Here is a 24863-nt window from a genome sequence, read left to right as displayed (position 1 = left end):
CCTACAGGTATTGTAGACCTCACCATAGGTTGCACCAGTAAAGTTTCACACGTTTCTGGCTCTTCTGTCCCACACAGTTATTGCCGCCTTTTATACTATTAAAAATAACCAAATATTTTAAGGTGTCTCTTCATTTTCTGGAAGGATTGGAAACATCACAGCCTCTCCATCCCACAGCTTCACCCCCAGACACCATTGGGGTGCCTTCTCCAGCAGGTGGGATTCTGTCCGCAGGAGATGGTGTCCCAGCAAAGCATGCAAGACAGGGAGAGCAGGCTGGGACAGGAATACAGTCTCAAACAGGGATTAGTACCAGTGTTCACATTTGGCTTTCCCACTCAGCCTAAGCGCCGAGGTGTTTGAGAGGGATGTCACAACAGGGTGGGGGGACTGTGCTTTGGAAGAGCTTCAGGGATTTTCCACCACCACGCCCAGCATGTCCGTGGATGTGGATGTCTCTGGACAGCCATGTGCTACGTACTAAAGCTCACCTTCCCCCTCAAACTGTTAGGGAAAGTGTGGAGAATGGTTACAGGTGAAGGATGAGCAGCCAGAGCTATTGCAGCAAGCATTTAGCTGTTCATCATGACTGCTAACGTGACAAATACAAACCAAGGGGGCTAAAAATGGCTCTGGAGACACACTGCGGAGTTCAGGCCAGGCTCAGAGTCTTCTGGGGAGGACCTTTTAATGGACCAAGGACCCAATGACATAAACATAGAATCATAGAATGTTTTGGGTTGGAGGGGACCTTCAGAGGCCATCCAGCCCACCCCCCCTGCAGGGAGCAGGGACACCTTCAGCCAGATCAGGTTGCTCACAGCCCTCTCCAACCTGGCCTGGAATGTTCCCAGGGATGGGGCCTCCACCACCTCTCTGGGCAACCCGTTCCAGTGTTTCACCACCTTCATTGTAAAGAATTTCTTCCTTATATCCAGTCTAAACCTACCCTGGTTTAGTTTAAAACCATCACCCCTTGTACTGTCATAACAGGCCCTGCTAAAAAGATTGTCCCCATCTTTCCTATGGGCCCCCTTTATGTATTGACAGGCTGCAATCAGGTCTGCCCGCAGCCTTCTCTTCTCCAGGCTGAACAACCCCAACTCTCCCAGCCTGTCCCCATAGGAGAGGGGCTGCAGCACTCAGCTCATTTTTGTAGCCCTCCTCTGACCCCACTCCAACAGGTCCCTGTCCTTTTGCTGGGGACTCCTGAGCTGGATGCAGGGCTCCAGGGGGGTCTCACCAGAGTGGAGCAGAGGGGCAGAATCCCCTCCCTCACCCCCCTGGCCACACTTCTCTTGATGCAGCCCAGGACAGGGTTGGCTTCTGGGCTGCCAGCGCACATTGCCAGCTCATGTCCAATTTTTCGTCCACCAGTACCCTCAAGTCTCTCTCGGCAGGGCTGCTCTCAGTGCCTTCACCCCCCCAGCCTGTATTGATACTGGGGGTTGCCCTCACCCAGGTGCAGGACCTTGCACTTGGCCTTGTTGAACCTCATGAGGTTCACAGAGGCCCACCTCTCCAGCTTGTCCAGGTGACTTACAAACTTACAGATTTTGAGGCAAGACCACTGATTACACACTCTTGTTCCCTTCTCTCCAGTAGTTACTCCTGTCCTGAGCCAGAGGATTCAGCTAATGCACCCTCCAGACAAGTCTGAGTCCAGTTGGTCCCTGTTTATAATTCCTGGGGGTTGCTCAAGCTCCTGACCCCTTCATTCCAAGGGTGTGGAAGGCACAGATTAACCTTCTCCCTTCCCCAAAGCTGTGCTTTCATGAGCAATGAGGAACACAGATGCACCCCAGAGCTGGTGCTGGCTGCTTGCTTGGAAAGCAGGGGAAGGATGAGTTTGGGGCAGGAACACTTGGTGCAGAGTCTGAACAGAGGATGCTCCCACTGTCTTTGCTGTTGCTATCTCTGCAAGCTTGCGTTCATAGGAGTAAACTCAACTAGAAGCACAGTACCTTGGGTCAGGTCTCAGCAAGAACTCATCCAGGAAACCCAATTTCCCTCAAGCCTCTGCGCTCAGACCCACATTGGGCCATTGAAGCTGAGGGAGTTACCATCCATCAGCAGAAAATGACCCTGTGCAACGTCCTCAGTGTGATGCAGAAGAACACACCCTAACAAAAGCCTCCATTGCAGAGGGGAGGGCAGTAATTGCTTCCCAGCTGCTATATGTGGAAGAAGAGCTCATTTCTCTCTGAAACCTTGACATGTAAATGCAGTGTGGGCCACGACATGCCCTGAGTTCTTCTGAACAGTTCCCCAGAGCAGTGGGAGGTGAATGGCAGTTTGCATTTCAGCTGGCAAAGAAAAGTAAAAGCTGTTGCAACTTCATGCAGCCACTGTGTGCCTACACTTCAATGATTGTATTATGTTTGTGTGGTAAAGCAGAGCTAGGAACTGCCAGGAAGGGGCAAGAGTGGGCTGCTCCTGGAGGGAAGGAGCTAAGCAGGCAGGAGGACATCCTCCCCAACAGGACACAGCCCCACGGTGTGTGAGCAAAGGCGGAGCGGTTTGTGGCTGTGTCCGGGCGTTCCTACGCGAGTCTGCAGTGATGGGGCAGATCCAAGGTGAAGCCAGAAAGTCAAGTCAGCAAGGCAAGGTGAGAATTAGCCAGGTACAAGGCTGGACACATGCCTACCTGCAAGGCAAGGACCAAGGGCAAGGATCTAAGCATAAATGCAGCTCCTGAGCAAAGCAGGGGAAACTCCAGTGAGGGCTCCACACAGCTCCCACTCACACCTGAACTGCTTTTCCAGCAGGCTGATCCCAGGTTACATGGCTGTCCCACATCAGGGCTGGCCTTCAGCACAGGCAACCAGACCCCTGGCAGGTGGGGAAGGGGTTGCAGAGCCTGTGGGTGCACCGAGAGCCCTGGCTTTAACGCCTTGCAGTGGGCTGGGAGCCCCACAGTGCTGACATTCACCAAGAGCCGTGTTACTTCTTGTGGCAGGAGCCCACATTCACATCCTGTTGAAGTCACAATGAAACCAGGACTGTGTTCTGGGCTCTGCTCTGCTCGGTATGTACGTACACAGTCTTTGCTCCAAGGGCTGCAGGGTACAAGGAAGAAAGAGATGCCCAGTCTGGGAGCAGAAACAGCATGGAAGAGCCAGGATCACCCAGGGGGTGAATGACGGAGTTGGGAAGCGGTTGATTTCTTACCCATTGCCCATCCAGAAGGAGGGGTATTTAGTTGCCACATCAACAGAGTGGACCATGGCTTAGGGACAGGAGCTGAGGGGTTTGGGGGGATGCTCAGGGGGATAAGAGGGATGAAGATGAGATGAGGCCTTTGGTAAAGACCCTACATGGGAGCTATGGGTCTGCAGTGATTTCTTGCATGGGAAGAGCTTCTCACAAATGCTAAAAGGCGAACCCTTCCTGCTGCCGCACCTGGGCCTCCATCCCCAGCATGCAGACTCCTTCAGCCTGGCTGGATCGGCAGGCGGTTGGTGGCTGTGTCCGGGCGTTCCTACGCGAGTCTGCAGTGATGGGGCAGATCCAAGGTGAAGCCAGAAAGTCAAGTCAGCAAGGCAAGGTGAGAATTAGCCAGGTACAAGGCTGGACACATGCCTACCTGCAAGGCAAGGACCAAGGGCAAGGATCTAAGCATAAATGCAGCTCCTGAGCAAAGCAGGGGAAACTCCAGTGAGGGCTCCACACAGCTCCCACTCACACCTGAACTGCTTTTCCAGCAGGCTGATCCCAGGTTACATGGCTGTCCCACATCAGGGCTGGCCTTCAGCACAGGCAACCAGACCCCTGGCGGGTGGGGAAGGGGTTGCAGAGCCCATGGGTGCACCGAGAGCCCTGGCTTTAACGCCTTGCAGTGGGCTGGGAGCCCCACAGTGCTGACATTCACCAAGAGCCGTGTTACTTCTTGTGGCAGGAGCCCACATTCACATCCTGTTGAAGTCACAATGAAACCAGGACTGTGTTCTGGGCTCTGCTCTGCTCGGTATGTACGTACACAGTCTTTGCTCCAAGGGCTGCAGGGTACAAGGAAGAAAGAGATGCCCAGTCTGGGAGCAGAAACAGCATGGAAGAGCCCAGGATCACCCAGGGGGTGAATGACGGAGTTGGGAAGCGGTTGATTTCTTACCCATTGCCCATCCAGAAGGAGGGGTATTTAGTTGCCACATCAACAGAGTGGACCATGGCTTAGGGACAGGAGCTGAGGGGTTTGGGGGGATGCTCAGGGGGATAAGAGGGATGAAGATGAGATGAGGCCTTTGGTAAAGACCCTACATGGGAGCTATGGGTCTGCAGTGATTTCTTGCATGGGAAGAGCTTCTCACAAATGCTAAAAGGCGAACCCTTCCTGCTGCCGCACCTGGGCCTCCATCCCCAGCATGCAGACTCCTTCAGCCTGGCTGGATCGGCAGTGGTGGCCTTGAGAGGCAGGGTGGTGCAGAGCACTTCAGGCCAGTGAGAATCAATTTCTCAGTGGAAAGCAAATATATTTCTTTTTATTTGCATGGAGTGATCCAGTTTGCATGGAGTGATCCAGTTCTCAGCCCCGAGACTGGGCCTGATGAGGAGCATGTCACCTCCTCGGAGACAGCAGCTCTCTGGGGCTGGATCTGAGATCCTTTGCCCCACAGTCAGCAGCACCCTTGGATGCGGGTCTTCCTTGCTTTTCTGTGAGACCAAATACACAGCAGCAGAAGAGAGAGGAAAAAACCCAAGCAGGAGAGAATGAACCTTTCTGAGGCCCTGAGGGGTCCCAGAGGTGGGTAAGTGTCTCATAGAGGGACTTACGATGATACCAAGAGCTGCTGCCTGCACTGGAAAAGTCAACTCATGACTCATCTGAGCAGAGATGATGTTGCGCATTTGTGCCCTTGCATCTTGTCTTGGCAGTGACATCCAAAGGGACCAGGAGCATTTACACTCATCCCAAGAGGTGACTCAGCTGTCCCCTCTCCTTCCACCCTGTCCACCCCTTCACTCTCTTCAATGCATCTCGCTGGTGGCAGCTGATGGAGCTAATGGGAGCTAATGGGAGAGGAGGAGCTCTGCCCAGCTGCTGAGGAAGACGGGGCTGGAGCTCTGAGCCTGCCACTCTGTGAGTAATGGTCTGAGGGCATGGATGTCTCCAGGCTGGGCTTATGGAGAGGACACATTGAGGGGCCAGGTTTCCTGAAGTCCTTTGGTGATGGCCAGTTCAGAGACTTGTTTCTTCTCTGGATGCCTGAGCTGAGCTCTTCTGAGGAACCTTCAGCATGGGATAGAAAGACAAGATGCATCGCTCCAACCAGGCACTTTCTGACCAGTTTCAATGTATTTTCTTCCTTTGATTTGGCAGACTGGGCCTGGCAGTGCCCATCTGTCAACCCATACATCACACTCAGCATGTCCCCTACAGCTCTACTTGAAGGCCAAGCTGATGACCTGTGCTAGTGACTGGTCCCGATGTCCTGTCTGCTCCTGCTCAGCTCCAGAAGCCCTCACCATCCTGAATGTGAAGCTGCAGCATGTGTGGATGCTGCTCTGCAGCATCATTTGCTGGAACTCCTTGGTCGTGTGGTCCCATCCATGCCCCCACACAGTGAAATGCCTGGTCTTAAAAAGCCAGAGACCAGCAATTGAAACTTATGCGCCCTTTGTACCACACCAGCAGAGCAAAGGAGGTAGATCCCCCTCAATGCAAAGTCCCTGCCTCCCTGCCCAGGCATGAGTAAGCCACACTCAAATCCCAAGTTTCCAGGAGGCATTGCAGCTAACTCTTCTTCCTCCACAGAGCTGGACAGATGGCATTGCTCCTCTGATGCAGCACTGTGACCTTCTGATCAGCTGAGCAAGTTCTTGAAAAGAGACATCAGGCTGTCCACCACAGGACAAGCTAGTGGAAGGAGAAACCAGGAGCCCAGGGGTCTCTGTCTGTGGGCACATCAAGGGAAGGGTCCCCAGAGACCTGCCAGATGCCTTTTTGGCAGGGTGGCGGGATAAAGCTGTGTCTAACACCAGCCTGGGCTAGACGCAGTCAAGCTTCTGGAAGGACAGAGAGGGCTGACACAGAGAAGATGCTATCCCTTGCCTTCTCCCAGGTGGGAAGGCATGGCAAGAAGGTAGTTCCCTGGCTGCTCCAGGGGAGATTTGACTCCTGTCTGAGCCATACCTAGTGGTCTTCATAGCCAACAGTGCACTCAGAGAGGTGTGACCACCACAACAGCACTGCTTGACTTTCCAGCCCAAATGATTCAGTGTCCTTGTCCAGATGAGTCTATTGGAGAGGTTCTGGCCAGCTTATGGAGTACAGGTTGTGCCCTGGATGGCTACAAGATGCCTAAATAACCCGAGTCACTCACCTCTCCTCACATGACTAGGAGCCCCTGAAAATGCCTCTTCGAGAAGCCTTGGCAGGAGATGGTGGCCATGGCGTAAAGGGGACAAGGTGGTACCCAAGTGTGCACTGACACTGTCATGACTGGAGTGAAGGGATCCTTGGTCAGGCTTGCCTGGAAGAGCAACCAGGGGATGGAGGGGTGTGGGGGGCAGATGCTGGCTGCTGGAGCCTGTGAAACTCATCTCATCCTTCTTCTTCCCTTGCCCGGGGGAGATGGACAGGAAGAAAACCCTCTCATCTAAGCTAAGGCAAAGCCATCCCAGGCACCCCCAGCCTAGAAGAAAGACAAGCTCTGCTCTTGTTATTTGTGAGATGACAGAGGATGCCAAGCTGGAGCTGTGCTGGTCCTGGAGTCCTGCTCCAGAGAGGGGACTCTCTGGGTTGCCAGGGTTTCCCAGATCATCCACCCTACTCCCCTTCTCCTGCCTGCTGAAGCCACCCCGCTGGCTCGGGGACCTCAACACCAGCAGAAGAGCGGGCAGGACCCACAGCCCCAGCTCAGTGTGCTGAGCATGGCAAAGATGCAGCTCCCACCAGCTCTGTTCACTTCTTGATGTGACTCACAATGCCATGGGATATGGGAGCAAAGGCTAAAATTACCTAATCAGGTGTCAGGGTTTCAGTCCTCTGATGCTGTGTATGATAAACAAGATTTTTGTGTTAATAGCCTGCCTTCTCCTGGGGGAATTGCAGGGGTTTGATTTGTTTGCATTGTGGGTTTTGGGTTTGGGTGGGTTTTTCAGTAAGATTTCTCTCTCTTGGCACAGAGAAGAGACTATTAAAGTACTGGCTAAAGCTGCAGTCTGTTTTGCCTCTTGTTGACGGAAAATCCCCAGCATATTGAGATGTTGTTACTGGTTTAATCTGGACTGTCAGCATTTCCTGGGGAGCAGCCTGCGCTCCCGGCAGCGTGGGCATGAGCTGGCAATGCTGGGACTCGCTGCTGCACTCCCTGCTCCGCAGGGCAGCTCTGCCCCAGCACCGGTGGGGGCATTTCTGCTGGAGGGGCTTGTGCCTCCAGGAGGCCAGATGCAGGGTGGTCACAGAGCGGCTCGAGTGACAGGGACAGAGCACGGCTGTATGGAAAGCACTGTCAGCTCCAGATCCCTTAGGCTGCTCTCACCTCCAGACCTTCCCCCCCAGCCTTTGGGAATCTGCGAGGAGGTATGGGGACAACCCTGTGTTAGCATTGACTGCTGCCTTCAGCAGCGACTTCAGATGTTGCCGCCTTGTTAACCCCATGATTAGCACCTATCCAGGACTTGTCATGCCAAGCACCCTTGGGGTGCCAGATGGCAAAGACATGGAAGACATTACACCCGAATGAGAGCATGGGTTTTATACCTGCAGTTCCCAGCCACCTGATCTAAGAGAGGATGCCGTGCCAGAGCTGCCTAGTCCCCTCTCAGCAGTCGCTGGCACAAAAGCGCGTGGCACCCATGAGTGATCACAAGCTTCCCTGGTCCTACACAACAGATGAGACCCAGCGAAGCACCAACTCTGTCCTGCCTCTCTGCTCCTTCTCAGCCCATCTCCTCTCCCAGCCCATCTCCTCTCCAGCATGTCCACCACAAGATGCTTAGCATGTTCTTTAATCACCCATCCCAAGGACAGGAAACACCAAAAACCATCAGCGCCTACAGTCTGCAGGACTGCCAGTCCTGCTCCTCCTCCTGAGAGCACCTGGGGGGTGGGATGCAGGAGGGGGAGAGTAGGGGGCCAAGAGAAGAGATGGTGCAGACAGACCCCCTTTGGTGCTCCATTAAGCAAAGCACCACATAGAGAAGACGTTTGGTGTCCCACAACCCCTCTATAAACGCTACCGTTGAGGCTTGGTGAGGACAGAAGGCTGTTATTGATGAACTAATATATCAAAAGAGTTCAGGGCTCTGAGCATTAAAGGATATTAACCCAGCGAGGCAGTTTCTTGCCTTTCCAAGGATTTTTCAACCTGGCCCAAATGTGAAATGTTAGGTCAAGAGCCAGAAATGGAAGGACTGGGTCACTTGCGGCAGCCACAGGAGCTGCTCTGTACTCCTGCAACATCAGAGAACTCCGAAGTCCAGCCTGAATTTTTAGGATCTTGTTTCTGTTCTACTTCAGCCACCCTGCTGTGACACATCCTGAGACATCTCTCTGCAAAGGTCCCAGGTGGGAAAAATTGCTGCGAACCAAGCTTCCAACAGACATTTATTTGTTTGGGTTGAAATCAATGCGTATGAAACAGTGTTGCTCCCACATGCTGCACACCTTTGCCTTCAGTTAAAATACAGGCCAAACGGTGACGTATGACCAGGATGCCAGCCTGTCTCCCTTTCCATGACCATCCACACAAACACAGCCAGCAAACACAGAATGAAACAGGCCAGGACCTTGCCCATCTCCCCTTGCCCATCCTCCCTGCCTGCCCAAGCACTGCTCAGCAGCTGAAGTCTGGGTCCTGGGGCCTTGTGGGGTGGAGGTAAGGATGAACTAGGGGAGCAAGTTTTGAATCAAGGGCTCTTCCTTGCCTTTGGCTCCTTCTCAGTGCAGCCAAACAAACTGGCCTAGTTACTCACCCTTCCCAAGAGGACCCTGGGGAAGGCAAGGACCGTGAGGGCGGCCTTCTAGGTCAATTCTTTGGCTTGCGTGGCTCAAAGCAAACACTAGTATTGCACAACATGTGTGACTGCAGGGCAACCAAGCGAAGCAGCTACTGGAAGAGCAGGGAGCGAGTGGCCCAATCTGTCCCATCAACTCCAGGGTGGATGCTACCAATGGTGGCCTGTCACCCCTGCTGGGACAACAGCTCCACCTGTCTGCTGCACCTCACTCCATTGCATAGGGTTGGCAAAACAGTGAGGAGCTCTCTGCAGCTTAATCTGCCCCTGTGATCTACAGAGTGCTCCCTCCAGTCCACACTTAAGCCTCCCCCAAGTGAGGGCAGCACCAGGAACTGTCAGGTGGCGTTTGTAGGATGCTGTAGGTCATTAATAAGCAGCACAAAGTGTAAGCCCGCTTCAGGCTGGGACCACTGAAGTCAACTCAGAAGTGATACGAAACAAAGTGGCGTTGAGTTTTCTAGAGATGACCAGGCGCCATGCCAGCCCATTCAGGCCTTGCACCCTGGTCTGTGAGTGTGTAGAGAGACTGGTTAATTTGGGGACTTTTCTGGCTGCTGCCAAGACCCATATGGGGAGGAGGTTGCTCAGGAAGGGCAAATGAGTGGAAACCCCCTTACAAAGGTCAGAGAACGGGTTCCCACACCCTGGGGTTTCTGGTGGTGCTGAAAAAGAAATGCAGGAGGAACTTAGACCTGCTTATGGTATTGCACTGGGAAGGATCCCACCTGCGCTGTGTATTATAAGGATGAATGTGCTATCAGGTGCAACGGAAAGAGCCAGATAGCTTGTGACCATCTCACTGGGCATTGCGGACAGTGACCCAGGCAGGAACACCATCTCAAGACCTTACAGCAAGATGGCAGCAGGACTGAGCTGGAGGAATCACCGTTTTGGCCAGAGGGCAACCAGAGCTCTTGGACAGCCACTCAAATGGGAGGCCACCCCAGGACACCCAGTAAAGCTATGGCAGCCTACAGGGCAGAAGTGCAGGGCAGGAGATGTGAGAGGCCCTCACACCCAGCAAGAAAGAGAACCCCCATCCTGCTGTGATGGGCATTAGCAGCTCTGGCTGTGCCTCCTCAACACAGGTGGATGCTTAGAAGGGACAACAGGAACTGAGACACTGGGTGACCTCAGGATGCCATGAGCCTTTTACACAGGACTTTACGTCCAGCTCATGGCGTCAAGCCCAGAGACACTGGCCAGGGCACTGGAGGGCAGGACTGAATGCCCTCTTGGCAGTGAGAGCGTCTCTCACCCGCTGTCTCCACCTTCCCCTGCCCCTTTTCCAGACTCCTGTTTGGTTTTCATTTCCTTCTGCATGTTGCCCTGCTCTTCTGAATTTTTCTCCTTTTCTCTTTTGCTCTAATTTTCTCCTTTTTCTTGGAGCTGAAAACTGAATCCAGTAACAGTGAGGTGGGAAAGCACCTCATCTGCCCATAGTTCAACACACCAGGTCTGTGCTCAGGTGGTAACTTCACAAGAGTTAGCCCTTCATTCAGCAGGCTCTGGGGATGCCCCTTCGCGCTTTGCTTGGCTCTACCCAGAGCCGTAGAGCACCTTGCAATAAAACCACTACAAGCACAACAAAACCCAGACCAGAGACATTCCCCACCAAGAGTCCTCAGGAGTCATCCCATAGAGACTCACAAGGTGGTGCAAGGTGAAGGATCAGACACCATCTGTGGCCACAGCGTTTCTTGGATGGTGGAGCACACTGTTCTCCAAACATTATCTCCCAGTGCTTTTTTTATTACTCTGTCCAGGTGAAGCACTGCACTGGTCCTCTTTGTCATGGAATCGCTTGCCACTGCTGCACACACCTCTTCCAAGCTGAGCTCAGGTGGAATTAGGTGTTTGTTGATGTCATGGAGGAGATGACCATTGATGTGGCACCAAGGACACATGCCATCATTCAAGCTTGCACCAGCCTGCCTGGGAAGTCTCTTCTGTGGTGATGCTGCAGTGGGAAGTATGGACAATGACAGGAAGTTGAAACTCTCAGAGGAGAGCAGATCGTGGACTCTTGCTGGAGACCTGTGAAGGCAAGAGATAGGAAACCATGGGTTGCAACCATGGGATACCCTTGGTGCCTCCCTTCTCCAGGGGCTGGAGAGCCAGCCCTGCTTTACGGGGTGCCTAACGCCACTGAGACGAACTCTTGGATGTCAAGCCACCTGCCTTAGCATTATTAAGGGTGAGAGCTATCCCCCTCCAGAGACTACAACCCACTGGACTTCCATTACCATCGTCTTCCTCTTACACAGTGCTTGTCACACATGCTGTCAGTCGGGACTCAGCACTTGGCTTTGGCCATGCTCACCATCTACTGGGTGAAGCCCATGGAGGAAGGTGGGACCTCAGTGGGTGGGTGGTTTCACCTCCTTGCAGCTGCCCTGTGATGAGCTGTGAGGTCTGGACTCAGATTTGTGGTGCTGGAGCCCAGAATTTCACTTCAACTGTATTAAAGCACATCCTTATAGACATAACTTCATCTTAGATGTGACTTGCTTCACCTGTGTCCTCACCACACACTGTCAGGAGTGAGCTCAGCTCACCAGCTATCACCAGTTCAGCCTCTGCTCCATCCCACACCAAGCTTTTTAGGCCTTGCTTGACTTGTCCGCACCCCACAGACTTTGGGGAAGTCCACATCAGGCTGCACTGGCAAGAAGCACCCCTCTATGGGTCTGCCAGCCCCCAAGGCCTCTACAAAGTGGCAATGTTTGGAATGGGTTTATGTCCTGAACCACTGGCAAATGGACAGGGATGTGTCTGGTTGCTCCTTGGCAGCCAGAGGATAGTCCTGCACAACTGACACAGCCTGGCCCTTAGTAAACTCTGTTTTAAAAATAATGGGCACATCGCTTCATGGTTGGGCACCGGTGGCTGTCAGCAGATGCCAGTAATTTAACTGCAACCTGATGAAAAGGAGCAGGCAGGAGAGTCAGCAAGAAGGCACGTGAGGACCCGCCTGGATGATGTCCTGTGCAACCTGCACTGGGTGACCCTGCTTGAGCAGGGGGGCTGGACTGCGTGATCTCTGGAGGGCCTTTCCAACCCCTGCCATTTGGGGATTCTGTGACACTCAATGACAGAAAGGCCTGATGGCTTCGTAGGTTTTCAGAGAAGATGCTGCGAGAAGACAAAGGCATTGGTGGTGTGACTCCATGAGCACCAGCTGTGCACAGCAGTGGCACATTTGACAGGCAACTCCCTCCCGTATGAGCTTACATGGAGATGGGTACCTGCAGTGCCCCTGGTCCCGCTCCTCCTCACTCTCCATCTTTCTTCCCCCTCCACTCAACTCCCTCCATCCCCTTGTCTTCCTCCCAGCCACAACCACCACTGCTCCCCTTCCAGACCCTCTCTCAGGACCCAGTGGGGCTCCAGTGCTTTTCCCCGATGGCAGCCCCCCAGAGCAGTGCTGCAGCCTGGTGGTCCCTCGCACCCCACACCTGCAGCACCAGGAGCTGTGCATGTCCCAGCCACCAGTGCTCGCCCACCCTCACAGGCACGTGGCTGTTTCAGCATGCCAAGGAAGCCCCTCCTGCCTGGCCCAGCTTCCTGGGACGTGTACAGTACCATGGTCATGTCCTGTGCAGAGGAGCTGGGGGCTGGCCTACATGATGGAGCAGGTGAAGCCACAGCACTCCTTGAGCAGGGTGAGGCCCGTTTTGGTCATGTATGGTGCAGAGGTTTGCTGGCCTCTGGAAGTCATTTTCTTCTCTTTGACAGGAGCTACGGAAGAGGAATAGGTATCTGCCTGGTACCAAGAGCGCAGGCCCATCGCTTCTTCTTAGAGCGCCTTTTGGGGCTAAGATGCTGACCCGCTCCAGACCCACAGCTGGGCATGAGCTCCTGCATCCCTGAGGACACGTCACCATGTGTGCTACAGGCACAGGGACCCTGAGCTGGAAATGCGTTCCACCACGCTGGGGAGATGTTCCTCCAGCAACGATGGAGGCACAGGGAAGAGGGTAGCCATCAGAGGCCATGAAGAAAGGAGGACAGGATGGATACTATGACTTGTGATCTTAGCTAATGGTGTGATGAAAAGTAAGGGGCTGGTTGGAAAGGGTCAGATGAAGCACATCACCCATAAAAGGACACCTGCCCATTCTCATAGGACATGCTGGCTGGGAAATTCCAGGAGAAAAATGGAGTATAACATCTGTACCGATTCAGAATGTTTCCACAGTGGGATCTCAAGCACCAGCATCCTCCAGTTGCCATTTCCCCACACCCTCCTCCAGCAACAGATGGCCTCCAGGTAAGCTAGCCCCATGCAGAGCAATGAAATCCTGGGGACAGAGTGCTTAGGGAACAGGAGAAACTGCCAGGGAGGTTCAATGCAAGGAATAAAACTAATCAACCACCTACTTGCTTTCTGGAGGTAGCTTTTGGAGAGCTTACTTTGCAGGAACTCTGCCATTTCCTTGTCTTCTTCCCTTTCCCTGTGGCAAAGAGATTGGTTAGCACTCAGGAAAGGAGCAGCAAGGCATTCAGGACTGTCTGGCACTGTCCTCAGTGCAAAGGAATAAATTGCACCCAACTACCTGAGCCTCTCAAACTCCACATCGTCCACCAGGAAATCCCGTGTTTCCACCAGTTTGTGTATCTGCTGTACCAGCTCTTCTTCCCTCTGCTTCTCCTCATTGGACTTTTCATTCTCTGCAGCACAGGGAACACATTTAACACACTAACAGGGACCATCCTGCCTATGCCAGCCCAGCCTTGCTCTGCTTCTGCTCAACCTGGGAGCAGATGCGAGAGTGGGGGTAAAAGCCAACCCAAAGTAAGCACCGACATCCAGACACAGGCTGCTAAATAAGCAACAACCTCATCCCAAACCACCCTGGCTGGGAGGAGACACGTCTGGTGTCATCAAATTTTGAATTTTTAGCTTCTTCCCAAAATTTTCATGCGGCTGAGAACTGCAAGATGCAACTGTGAGCTTCGCAGAGCAGAGGAAGGCCACCTCAACAAGCTGACTTCTCTGGTGGAAGGTGACCATGGCTCGCCTGGGGTCTTCACCCTGCACTGCTGGAGAGGCTGGGTACTGAGCCTCAAAAAGCTCGGAAATGTCAGACTTGGGCATCATCCTTCAGCTCAGATGTGCTTAACCCGCTTTTCCCATGCCAGCACACCCAATCAGTCTCAGCTTGGCTCTGAGCTGGGCAGGGGTCCAGAGACCTCTGAGCCAGGTCCTCCATGTGGCTGAGAAACCACCAGGGATTCAGGTGCATAGAGAATTATCAGCAATGCCCAGATGCCTTGGGAGCACCTCATGCCACCATTTATCCCATATATACAGAGACATGAAAACCAGTATGCTCCACTGTCCTTCATAGCCTTATTCACTTGCTAAACACGGTCCCCGTGATCTCATCCTCTACATCTCAGCTTTCAAGCAATTGTCAGCCCCATTCCCAACCCAGCGACAAGGATGACCACGGTGTCTGCCAGGCTGTATTGAATGTGTTAGCCTTGGTTGCCACCTGAATCCCCAGACTGACCGACCTTGAGCATGGGGGAACCCACTTGTGCCACTTGTCTTCGGGCAGCAAGTTAGTGAAGACATGAAAACTCTCAAATCGCTATCAAGTCATGTCCTATATAAATTGGTATGTAATGGTAAGTGGGACATGTGAAGATGATAGAGAGAGGGCTAAGGAGCGTTAAATATCAATGGACAGCTACCTTAGGTGGCAACTACAACTGTCTGTGCTGCAGCTATTTAATACCATTTCTGAATTCAGCAGCCGGCTCCAAATCAATCCAGCAGAGGATGGATCAATCTCCAGCCTTCCTTCAGCTAAATAAAAATGCATCAAAATTCGCAGTATGGAGCAAACCCTGTAGGCTGGGTCTCAGCAGTTACCTAAGCTATGTATTGATTTGTAGTTCAAAGTCTGTTATGTATTGATTGGGGGGGTCAGAGTGGGATGAACTTCTCATAATCATGTTAGAAACATCCCCAGCAAACAGGTTTCTCCTATGGTTGTGGTCTTGTGCAGAGAGTGAGCTCAAGGCTTCTGGCAGAGGAAACTGATCTGGACTGCAGTCTGGGCCACCGCTGCTGGAACTCTTCTGCCATGAAGAGTTAAAGCAAAGTCACCTGGCTGTGGGCATGGGCCGGGTAGAGCAGCTCCAACCTGCCTGCTGGGAACAGGAGCACATTCCAGTGTCCTTCAGATGCTGTACAAATGGGAACCCTCAGGCTGCGCACAAACACACCAGCTATTTGGCATTAGTTAATTAACAACCTGCATTTCTGAGTTAGGGCATCTCAGAGTTAATGCACCCGCCGTACAAACACTGTACTGTTTCCATCTCATTGATGTCAGAGCCCATCATGACCACAATATCCCTCTGAATTATTAAAGGCACCTTGGTCTGGTGTGATTTCAAGCCACAGGTCTGGCTGAGCTCTGAGTAAGCAGAGACGTGTTTGAACCTTTAAGCGAACCAAAGTTCAACGCCCATTTTTGCTAACGATCTGCTGCTACCATTGTGCAAGACCAATGGTTTGCAGGATTTTTCCAGTGCAGCCTGATTTGAGCCAAGTTATAAAGAAGACAGAAAGAGCATCCCTGATGCAAGCAGTGTTTCTGGACCATCCTGCCTATGCCAGCCCAGCCTTGCTCTGCTTCTGCTCAACCTGGGAGCAGATGCGAGAGTGGGGGTAAAAGCCAACCCAAAGTAAGCACCGACATCCAGACACAGGCTGCTAAATAAGCAACAACCTCATCCCAAACCACCCTGGCTGGGAGGAGACACGTCTGGTGTCATCAAATTTTGAATTTTTAGCTTCTTCCCAAAATTTTCATGCGGCTGAGAACTGCAAGATGCAACTGTGAGCTTCGCAGAGCAGAGGAAGGCCACCTCAACAAGCTGACTTCTCTGGTGGAAGGTGACCATGGCTCGCCTGGGGTCTTCACCCTGCACTGCTGGAGAGGCTGGGTACTGAGCCTCAAAAAGCTCGGAAATGTCAGACTTGGGCATCATCCTTCAGCTCAGATGTGCTTAACCCGCTTTTCCCATGCCAGCACACCCAATCAGTCTCAGCTTGGCTCTGAGCTGGGCAGGGGTCCAGAGACCTCTGAGCCAGGTCCTCCATGTGGCTGAGAAACCACCAGGGATTCAGGTGCATAGAGAATTATCAGCAATGCCCAGATGCCTTGGGAGCACCTCATGCCACCATTTATCCCATATATACAGAGACATGAAAACCAGTATGCTCCACTGTCCTTCATAGCCTTATTCACTTGCTAAACACGGTCCCCGTGATCTCATCCTCTACATCTCAGCTTTCAAGCAATTGTCAGCCCCATTCCCAACCCAGCGACAAGGATGACCACGGTGTCTGCCAGGCTGTATTGAATGTGTTAGCCTTGGTTGCCACCTGAATCCCCAGACTGACCGACCTTGAGCATGGGGGAACCCACTTGTGCCACTTGTCTTCGGGCAGCAAGTTAGTGAAGACATGAAAACTCTCAAATCGCTATCAAGTCATGTCCTATATAAATTGGTATGTAATGGTAAGTGGGACACGTGAAGATGATAGAGAGAGGGCTAAGGAGCGTTAAATATCAATGGACAGCTACCTTAGGTGGCAACTACAACTGTCTGTGCTGCAGCTATTTAATACCATTTCTGAATTCAGCAGCCGGCTCCAAATCAATCCAGCAGAGGATGGATCAATCTCCAGCCTTCCTTCAGCTAAATAAAAATGCATCAAAATTCGCAGTATGGAGCAAACCCTGTAGGCTGGGTCTCAGCAGTTACCTAAGCTATGTATTGATTTGTAGTTCAAAGTCTGTTATGTATTGATTGGGGGAGTCAGAGTGGGATGAACTTCTCATAATCATGTTGTTAGAAACATCCCCAGCAAACAGGTTTCTCCTATGGTTGTGGTCTTGTGCAGAGAGTGAGCTCAAGGCTTCTGGCAGAGGAAACTGATCTGGACTGCAGTCTGGGCCACCGCTGCTGGAACTCTTCTGCCATGAAGAGTTAAAGCAAAGTCACCTGGCTGTGGGCATGGGCCGGGTAGAGCAGCTCCAACCTGCCTGCTGGGAACAGGAGCACATTCCAGTGTCCTTCAGATGCTGTACAAATGGGAACCCTCAGGCTGCGCACAAACACACCAGCTATTTGGCATTAGTTAATTAACAACCTGCATTTCTGAGTTAGGGCATCTCAGAGTTAATGCACCCGCCGTACAAACACTGTACTGTTTCCATCTCATTGATGTCAGAGCCCATCATGACCACAATATCCCTCTGAATTATTAAAGGCACCTTGGTCTGGTGTGATTTCAAGCCACAGGTCTGGCTGAGCTCTGAGTAAGCAGAGACGTGTTTGAACCTTTAAGCGAACCAAAGTTCAACGCCCATTTTTGCTAACGATCTGCTGCTACCATTGTGCAAGACCAATGGTTTGCAGGATTTTTCCAGTGCAGCCTGATTTGAGCCAAGTTATAAAGAAGACAGAAAGAGCATCCCTGATGCAAGCAGTGTTTCTGCTCTCAGCTGAATCTGGGGATGCTGAAAAGGCTAGAAATGAAAGACCAGAGCAGATGAAGGAAACCCAGCCACGTTTCTCAAGCTTCAGAAAAAGCCAAGTTCATATCTGGTCCTGAGCCATCATTTAGGTCAAGTCTTGTTTTATGAACTAGAAGGTGTTTGATTTAAAAGCCCACATGAGATTTGGGTCTACATTCTGCAAGCAGCTCCCATTTCTATGGCAGAATCCTCCCCTCCCCTCCCCTGTCTGATCCTCCCTCTGGATGCAGCCAGGTTGTATTAAACTGATCAAGCCCTGCACATGAAGCAGCAGTTGGGCTCTGACTGTGTGCTGAAGATTCACAAGCACGCACAGCACAGCGAGACTATGGCATTAGAAAGGGTCAAGGTTTCTTGCCACCCTTGGCTTTGATAACCTTGGGTACAGAGACGCTGAGCTGAGCTGTGCGCAGCGGGTCCCTTGTCTGCATCCAGGCATTGCCCCTGCTATGCACTCGTTGGTCTCTGAGAGTGCAACATCTTCAGAGAGATCCTTAGGGTGGTCCAGACCTTGATGCTTGGATGGGTACAAATAAGCAGGGAGACGCCTCCCACCTGGTTCTGAAAACACAGATCAAGTCCTACCTGGGGCTGAATGAAGCTGTCCTGGGAGGAGGCAGAGCCTTATGGACAGTGATGGACATGGCTTATGGGGAAGCCTTTCTTCAAACCCTGAGCTCTTTGGCATGTGCTTTCATTTGAATATTTTGGCTGAGGGGGGTCCTTTAGTGAACCAAGGTTTGGCCTTTCCTGGGCTGTGAAGGGTGGCTCTGGCTGCGACAGGGACATGGAGGGTCACCAGTCATGGTTAAGGGGGACACACAAAAGCAGCATTTCCTCCCAGGTGAAGTTTTCATATATGTTGCCCTGGACTGTTGGCCTGTTTTCAACACCCTGAATGATGAATTCACCTAAATGAGGGACATCACTGACCCCCTTTGGCATCACATCCTAACCCCCAGCATTCATCCTACCCTGGCTGCAACCAGGAACCCTTCCCAGGCTGCTGCTACCATCTGTCCCATCATGGACACACATTTCTGACACAGCCACCTCACTCAGCTCCTGTCCTCCTCCTGCACCAGACCCACACTCTTCCTCAAAGCACTCACATTCTTTCTCCTTTTGTGTTTCCTCTGCCCTTCAGCCCAGAACAAGGAGCCCCTGGTGGGACTGCAGCAAAGCTCTCAGGAAAGATCTCAGGTCACGCCCAAGGAGCCACATTTCTTGATGCTCACGCATTTCCTGCAGCAGCATCATCTCCATGAGCAGCCCTGGGTGGGAGCTCTTCAAGAGCTTCTTGCATTTCACAGAAACCTTTCTGCTGATTGCAGCGGCAGGGTGCAGCGCTCTGAAGCTTTACAAAGCCTTACCTGGAAGGGCTATGAGTTTTTGAAGCTCCTTTTTCAGCCGGCTGATTTCTTGACAAAGCTGAATGTCATCCATCCTGCAGAGACACAAATGAAACCACTGAGGGAAAGACCGGGAGAGGAAAGGTTCAACATCTCCAGAGCAACACCCAGCCAACACTGGAAGGCAACGCACCTGGTGCCTGTGGCGGAGAGCACAGATTTACCTGCGTTCATCTCAGAGCTCTGGTTGGAGCTACACGGGTTGTGTCACTGGTTGTTGGCAAAGGAAAAGGTTCATCACTTTAACGACAATGAAACCTCATTAAAACCTGGCACATCCATGATGCAACAGCAGCTGTATTGGTCCTTTTCTCAAAAAATAATCCCTAAACAGCAAAGTCCAAAACCAAATGGAAGCTGCTGCCACATAAAAAGAGCTGACATTTTTATACTGCCTTTTTGCAGAATTAAAAAAAGGTAGAAAAATGAAACAACAGAGGGGGAAAATGTGCAAACGTTGCAGGTGTCTACTGAGAAACAAGGTCATTTCGACAGGAGAACAAGAGCCTGCTGAAGCCACGGGCCATGAAATCATCTCTGGCTCAAACCACACACCAATCAGGATGGGCTCACCTCAGCCCCAGGTCCCCAACCTTTTTGACCCTGTCCTACTGAACCCCGGTCTGGAGATCCCTCTTCCCCAGCAGCGATGCTCAGGGAAGCCCTTGACTTTCCCTGCCTTGCAGAGCTGAGCTCCTCCCCACTGCTGCACTCCCCAGAGCTGACGCTCGAGTCCCCTGCAGCACCTCCAAACCACTCAGACATATCACCCTGGCATTGCCAAACTTCCAAGTGATTGCTTTTGCATCCATACCCACCCCAGTATGTGCCTTCGGCAGGTGATTTCCTTTTGTTTTTCAAGTCCAAGGAAGAAAACAAATAAAGGGATAATAAAGAGCAAGAGATGTGAGCTTTGACAGCACCTGTGAGAGGCAGGTACCAGTTGCCACAGAAAGCATTTAAGAACTACACTTCTTAAGATTTCCAAAAATCCTTTTCAACAATATATTCAGGGGGAATTGTACCTCAAAGAGGTCATCACTCCAAATCTGAGCCTCTAAACCAGGCCAGCTCACAGCTTCTTCCCCAGGCAGTGGATTTACACAGGCATTTCCAGGCTTTGGGGATCCCGGTAGCCCAGGTACCAGTAGGACTCAGATACACTAAAAAAGCAGCTTATCAAATGCTGCAGCCCAGTAAATATGATTTTTGCCACTACCAGTAAAAGATCCCAGACTTTGTTTTGACCTGACAGTGTGGGATCTCAGGACTGGGCTGACTACAGCAATTTAGTGGTAATAAAAAGCTTCATCAACCCAGACTATGAATGCTCACCAGTCCTTTTCCCCAAATATATACCCAGGGAAAATGTTCTTTATCACCCCGAAAGCTGGTTAGTACCACCGCAACACAGTGACTATGTCATTGCCTTCAATGTGAAAGGCCTCCGGATTTTTACTCAAAACCAGCTTTGATGATTGAAATGGACCCTGAAGATCTTTCCCTCTGCATCTGGCTGCAAAGGCTGCGTGGGGAGGAGGATGCGGTGCAGAAACAGGCATCGAGCACCAATGCTGGTCCGGCCCCGATGTGTCCTGATGTCCCCAGGGGATGGGTGAGCGAAGGAGGAGCTGGGGGTGGTGTAATACTGCAATGTGGAGAGGGCAAGCCATGGTCGTATGGCTGTTCAGCAGCCAGAGATCCCCATGCTGGGGGCAAAGCACTGTCTCCAGAGAGCAGCAATGAGCCACCAAACCTCAGGTCTATTCCTAAGGCCAGACCAAGAGCCAGGCACTGAGGAAGAGCATGGACCCACTGGAAGATGGGGTGCTTCTGGGTGAATATGGAAATGTGGTAGCGTAGTTAAACCTCTGCCATAAACTCAGCTCAAATCATCACAGCATCAGTGGCAGCTTTGTAACAGGGACCTGTTCGAGCCCTGTCCGAGAGCAAGGCCAGAGCAGTGGGAGAGGCTGCACTCCCAGGTGGAAAACAAGGTGGAAAGCGCCTCAGCCCTGCTCATCCCCATGGAAGATCCGTGTTTGATCGGGGCAGGCAGAAAACACGGGGGCAGTGCAGGACGAGGCAGGTACTCACATGTACCGCAGCTCTGACTCCCTCCTCACCAGGATCTCCCTGATCCTCTCGATTTTGAAGAGCTCCCCTTCAATGTCATCGATGGTGGTGGTCGAGTCAGCCATGGAAACAATCTCGTCCTCTACAAACAAAACAGGAGCCACATTAGCCAGCAGGAGACGTTAAACACATGGTGAGGACAACAGGGAGCACAGGGCTGTCACAGGGACCCCCTCTGCAGACACCAGACCAGCGTAACCACTACACACATGCAGTTTTAAACTCATTTGCAGGCTTCTTGCTACCCTGCTGGGTGCTGCAAGAGGAGAGAGCCCAACAGGCCCAGGGAGAGTCACTGACATACGCAAGGGCGTTGAGCTGCCCGCAGCTGTGTTTTGCCTTTATTTTTGCTGTGTTTTGCCTTTATTTTTGCTTTGTGTGAGGCTGGGCACTGGAACAGGTCTGCTCATTGCTGCATTAGCATCAGAGCCGGCTCGACTTGCTGAGCACAGCTCCAAACACCCATGCAATATGCATGAAGTGTCTGCATGGAAGAAGACCTCGGAGGCCAGCAGGCCACCACATCTGAGCTTGCAGCTCTCTGAGCTGTGGAAACAAGCATCATTTCGCCCGCTTGCGCTGGCTTTGCAGCACACCCTGCTCACACCGATGTTGTGGCGGGTTCTGCACTGCTGAGAAAGTCCCAGGGGTCTTCCTCTCTGCTTAACAGCAGGAGGCCATGGGGGCTAAAACTGCTGGAGGGAATGGCAGGAATATACTTTTCTTTTTCCAGAACCACGTAAGCTTCAGGCATCTCCAGCACATGGACAGACACTCAGAGACCTGAGCCTGTCCTCCAGAATGGGCCAGGACCAAACACTGGGCCCATATAGCACAGAGGGGCCTCCTAAGGAGTCGTGGAGGTGAAGTTCCTGTAGCTGGTCCCTTTCCACCACAGGCTGGATGAAGATCCCCCCATCCTTCCCAAGTCACTGGGGGAAAAAGCCCCCATGGTACCCAGCAGGCCAGTTTGGCTTCCTCACCCTCTAGAGCACTGAGCATCACCTCTATAACCCACTTGGGGAAACTGAGGCAGGGAAAGGGGATGTCATTTGCTCAGGGCAAGAGGCAAGAGGTTCACAGCAAAATGCGGGAAAAAGGGGCTGTAATTCATATTTTAGGAGAGTGGAGTGGCAATCCCAGGGATGGACAGTACAAGAGCCCAGCAACCTCAATCCCTGGCTCTGACCACCAGCTCTGCCTCCCCCCTCCACTGGTTTACACACAGATGTCCCCCCGATGTCATGTTGGTTTGCACAAGACTGTCACACTGATTTGCACAAGGATGCCATGCCAGTTCGCACCCCACCTGCAAGCCAGCACCTCCCACAGCAGCCCCCAGCCTGTTTTATGGGGATCGCTGAGCTCCCAGGCCAGCTCCCCCCACTCTGGCTCAGAGGAACAGCACCGAGCTCATTATCAGTGTCATGCAGCAGCACATTCATTGCCTATGGGTTAATCTGGCTCTCCTGTGATGTGCACGCAGCCCAGGTTGGGGGGGGCGGGGGGGGGCAGCAGCTACAGCAAAGCCAGGCGAGAAGAAAACATTAAAAATCACAAACATCAGGGGCAAATTGCGCTTCCTTTGAATCTCCACAGGACACATCTCCCCTCTGAGATTTTGCCTTCCTGCAGCCCTGGGACTTTCCCTATGCAGAGAGAAGGGAAAGCTCCGCCAAGGAACACCAGCGCTGGGAGCAGGGTTGTCCGGGCAGTGGAGGTCTGGGCGCCGGAGCTGTCAGAAATGGCGCATGTGGCTTGGGGATCCCAAACAGGGCCCAGGCCGGTGCTGAGCATGACAGGTCAGGAAAGCATTAAGGCATAAGGCAAAACACTCTGCATTCACTGGTCCTCTACCATCATGTAAAACTGCTTGGGAAATCATCTTCAGAGTCAGGCATGTTTCCGAGGCTGCTGGCAGAGAAGGTTCAACAGTGGAAATACGAGTGGTTTGGATTAGCATGGCTGGTTTGAAGAGTAGCTTTCCGCTGTTGCTCCCGTAGAAACTCATGAGGACTACTTGGAGATTATCTCCCTCTTGCCCTAGCTACAGAGGCTACATTCAGCCACTGCCAGCCTGCTGAATCCTTGGACATTCCCCATTCTAAGCTGTCAGGATGCTCCCAGGAACCAGTGCCCGCTCAGGACAGACCAACAAATACACGGGGTTGGACCAGGTGTGGGGTCAGATGCGCTGCCCTCCCTCAGCTCTTGCTCAATGCCTCTGCTGCAAATTTTTGTGCAGAAACCCTCCCTTAGCCTTGTTTCTATGGGCCTGAAGGGGGTTGCTAGGGGACTGGACTGCAGTTGCTACAGGACCAGGATGCGGTTGCTAGGGGACCGCACTGTGGTTGCTAGAGGCCCAGGATGCTAAGGTCCCTCATCCCCAGCATCCTGCTGCTCTGCCACCCCTGAGCTCTTCTTGCCCAGGATATTTCGCTGCACCCGAGCAGCTGGGGCCCTGCTCCAGGGACAGGTAGGATCTCCCTGCAAGTGACAGCGGGCACGTAGGTAACGACACACATGAAGTGCGGATGGTACAGCCGGTGTGTGCTTGTAGGCAGCCACTCCCTGGGGTTCAGCTGTACTTCAGTGCTGCTCTAGGCCTGTCAGGAAAAAGCTGCATTGCTCTAAGTGTTGCTTCTGGGACCAGGCTAAATCCACAAGGCTGATAATTTTACAGATGCTCCAATAAAAAAAGATAGGAGATTACTGCAGCTTTCATTAGCCAAGGACGAATCTCAGCACCCCTAGGAGCACAGGGGTGGGTCTGGGGGAGGGGGACTGCCACTCCTGGCTGGGGTGGGTGGGTGAATAACCCAGAATATCTTTGATCACTGGTGGCAGAAGTATTTGGCTGAGGTTACCAGCCAGCTGTTTCCCAGTGGCTGAGCACAAGGACTTGAAACAGGCATCAGCATCGCTGCTCCTCCCTTCTTATCCCAGAACCTCATGAGCAGAAGCCATCCCAGATGGAAGAGGTGAATCCTCACATGTGTACTTGAACGGAGGAGGTAGCAATGCTGGGCTGCTCTACCCATATGTGGCAAGAGTCTGGGACGTGAGTTCAGCCTGTAGGAGGCTGCCCACAAGGGTGAGAAAGCTCCTGGCTGGACTGCAGGTGGGTTCCCATCAGAGACAGGGGATAGAGCACAGCTGGGACCACGCTGCTCGGAAGGAGCTGCCCGCACACACCCCTCCTCCCTGGTCACCCTCCTGTAGGACATTTCCCAGCAGCCTCCCACTGCAGGGCGGGAGCATCCTGTGAAATGGGGACAGCGGACAGGTCTACACCATGGAGCAGAGCAATGGGCGTAGGACTTGAGCTCCTCAGCCCTTGGCTGTGCCTTAAGGGTGGTGTGGTCGGGGTTGTAGAATCATAGATTGCTTTCAGTTGGAGTGGACCTTTAGAGGTCACCCAGTCCAACCCCCCTGCAGGGAGCAGGGACACCTTCAACCAGATTGGGCTGCTCACAGCCCCGTCCAACCTGGCCTGGAATGTTCCAGGGATGGGGCCTCCACCACCTCTCTGGGCAACCCATGCCAGTGTCTCACCACCCTCATTGGAAAGAATTCCTTCCTTATACCCAGTCTAAACCTACCCTGGTTTAGTTTGAAACCATCACCCCTTGTCCTGTCACAACAGGCCCAGCTAAAAAGATTGTCCCCATCTTTCCTATGGGCTCCCTTTAAGCCCTGCAAGGCCGCAATCAGGTCTGCCCGCAGCCTTCTCTTCTCCAGGCTGAACAACCCCAACTCTCCCAGCCTGTCCCCATAGGAGAGGGGC

General features: G+C 52.6%; 1 protein-coding gene across 1 annotated transcript; it reads right to left on the bottom strand.

The window, feature by feature from the left end:
* Positions 1-12583: 12583 nt before the first annotated feature.
* Positions 12584-21150, bottom strand: LOC104133804 (bMERB domain-containing protein 1). The gene is made up of 5 exons (XM_035902638.1): positions 21038-21150; positions 18902-18975; positions 13521-13635; positions 13345-13418; positions 12584-12702 (listed from the first exon to the last, which is right to left on the bottom strand). The coding sequence occupies exons 1-5, from the start codon at positions 21139-21141 to the stop codon at positions 12584-12586; spliced, it is 486 nt and encodes a 161-aa protein (XP_035758531.1). The 5' UTR covers positions 21142-21150.
* Positions 21151-24863: the final 3713 nt, after the last annotated feature.

Source organism: Egretta garzetta, unplaced genomic scaffold (genome assembly GCF_000687185.1).
Source record: "Egretta garzetta isolate BGI_Z169 unplaced genomic scaffold, ASM68718v1 scaffold589, whole genome shotgun sequence".
NCBI lineage: Eukaryota > Metazoa > Chordata > Aves > Pelecaniformes > Ardeidae > Egretta > Egretta garzetta.
The sequence above is the reverse complement of the archived record's forward strand: the minus strand, read 5'-3'. Positions and strand labels throughout refer to the sequence as shown.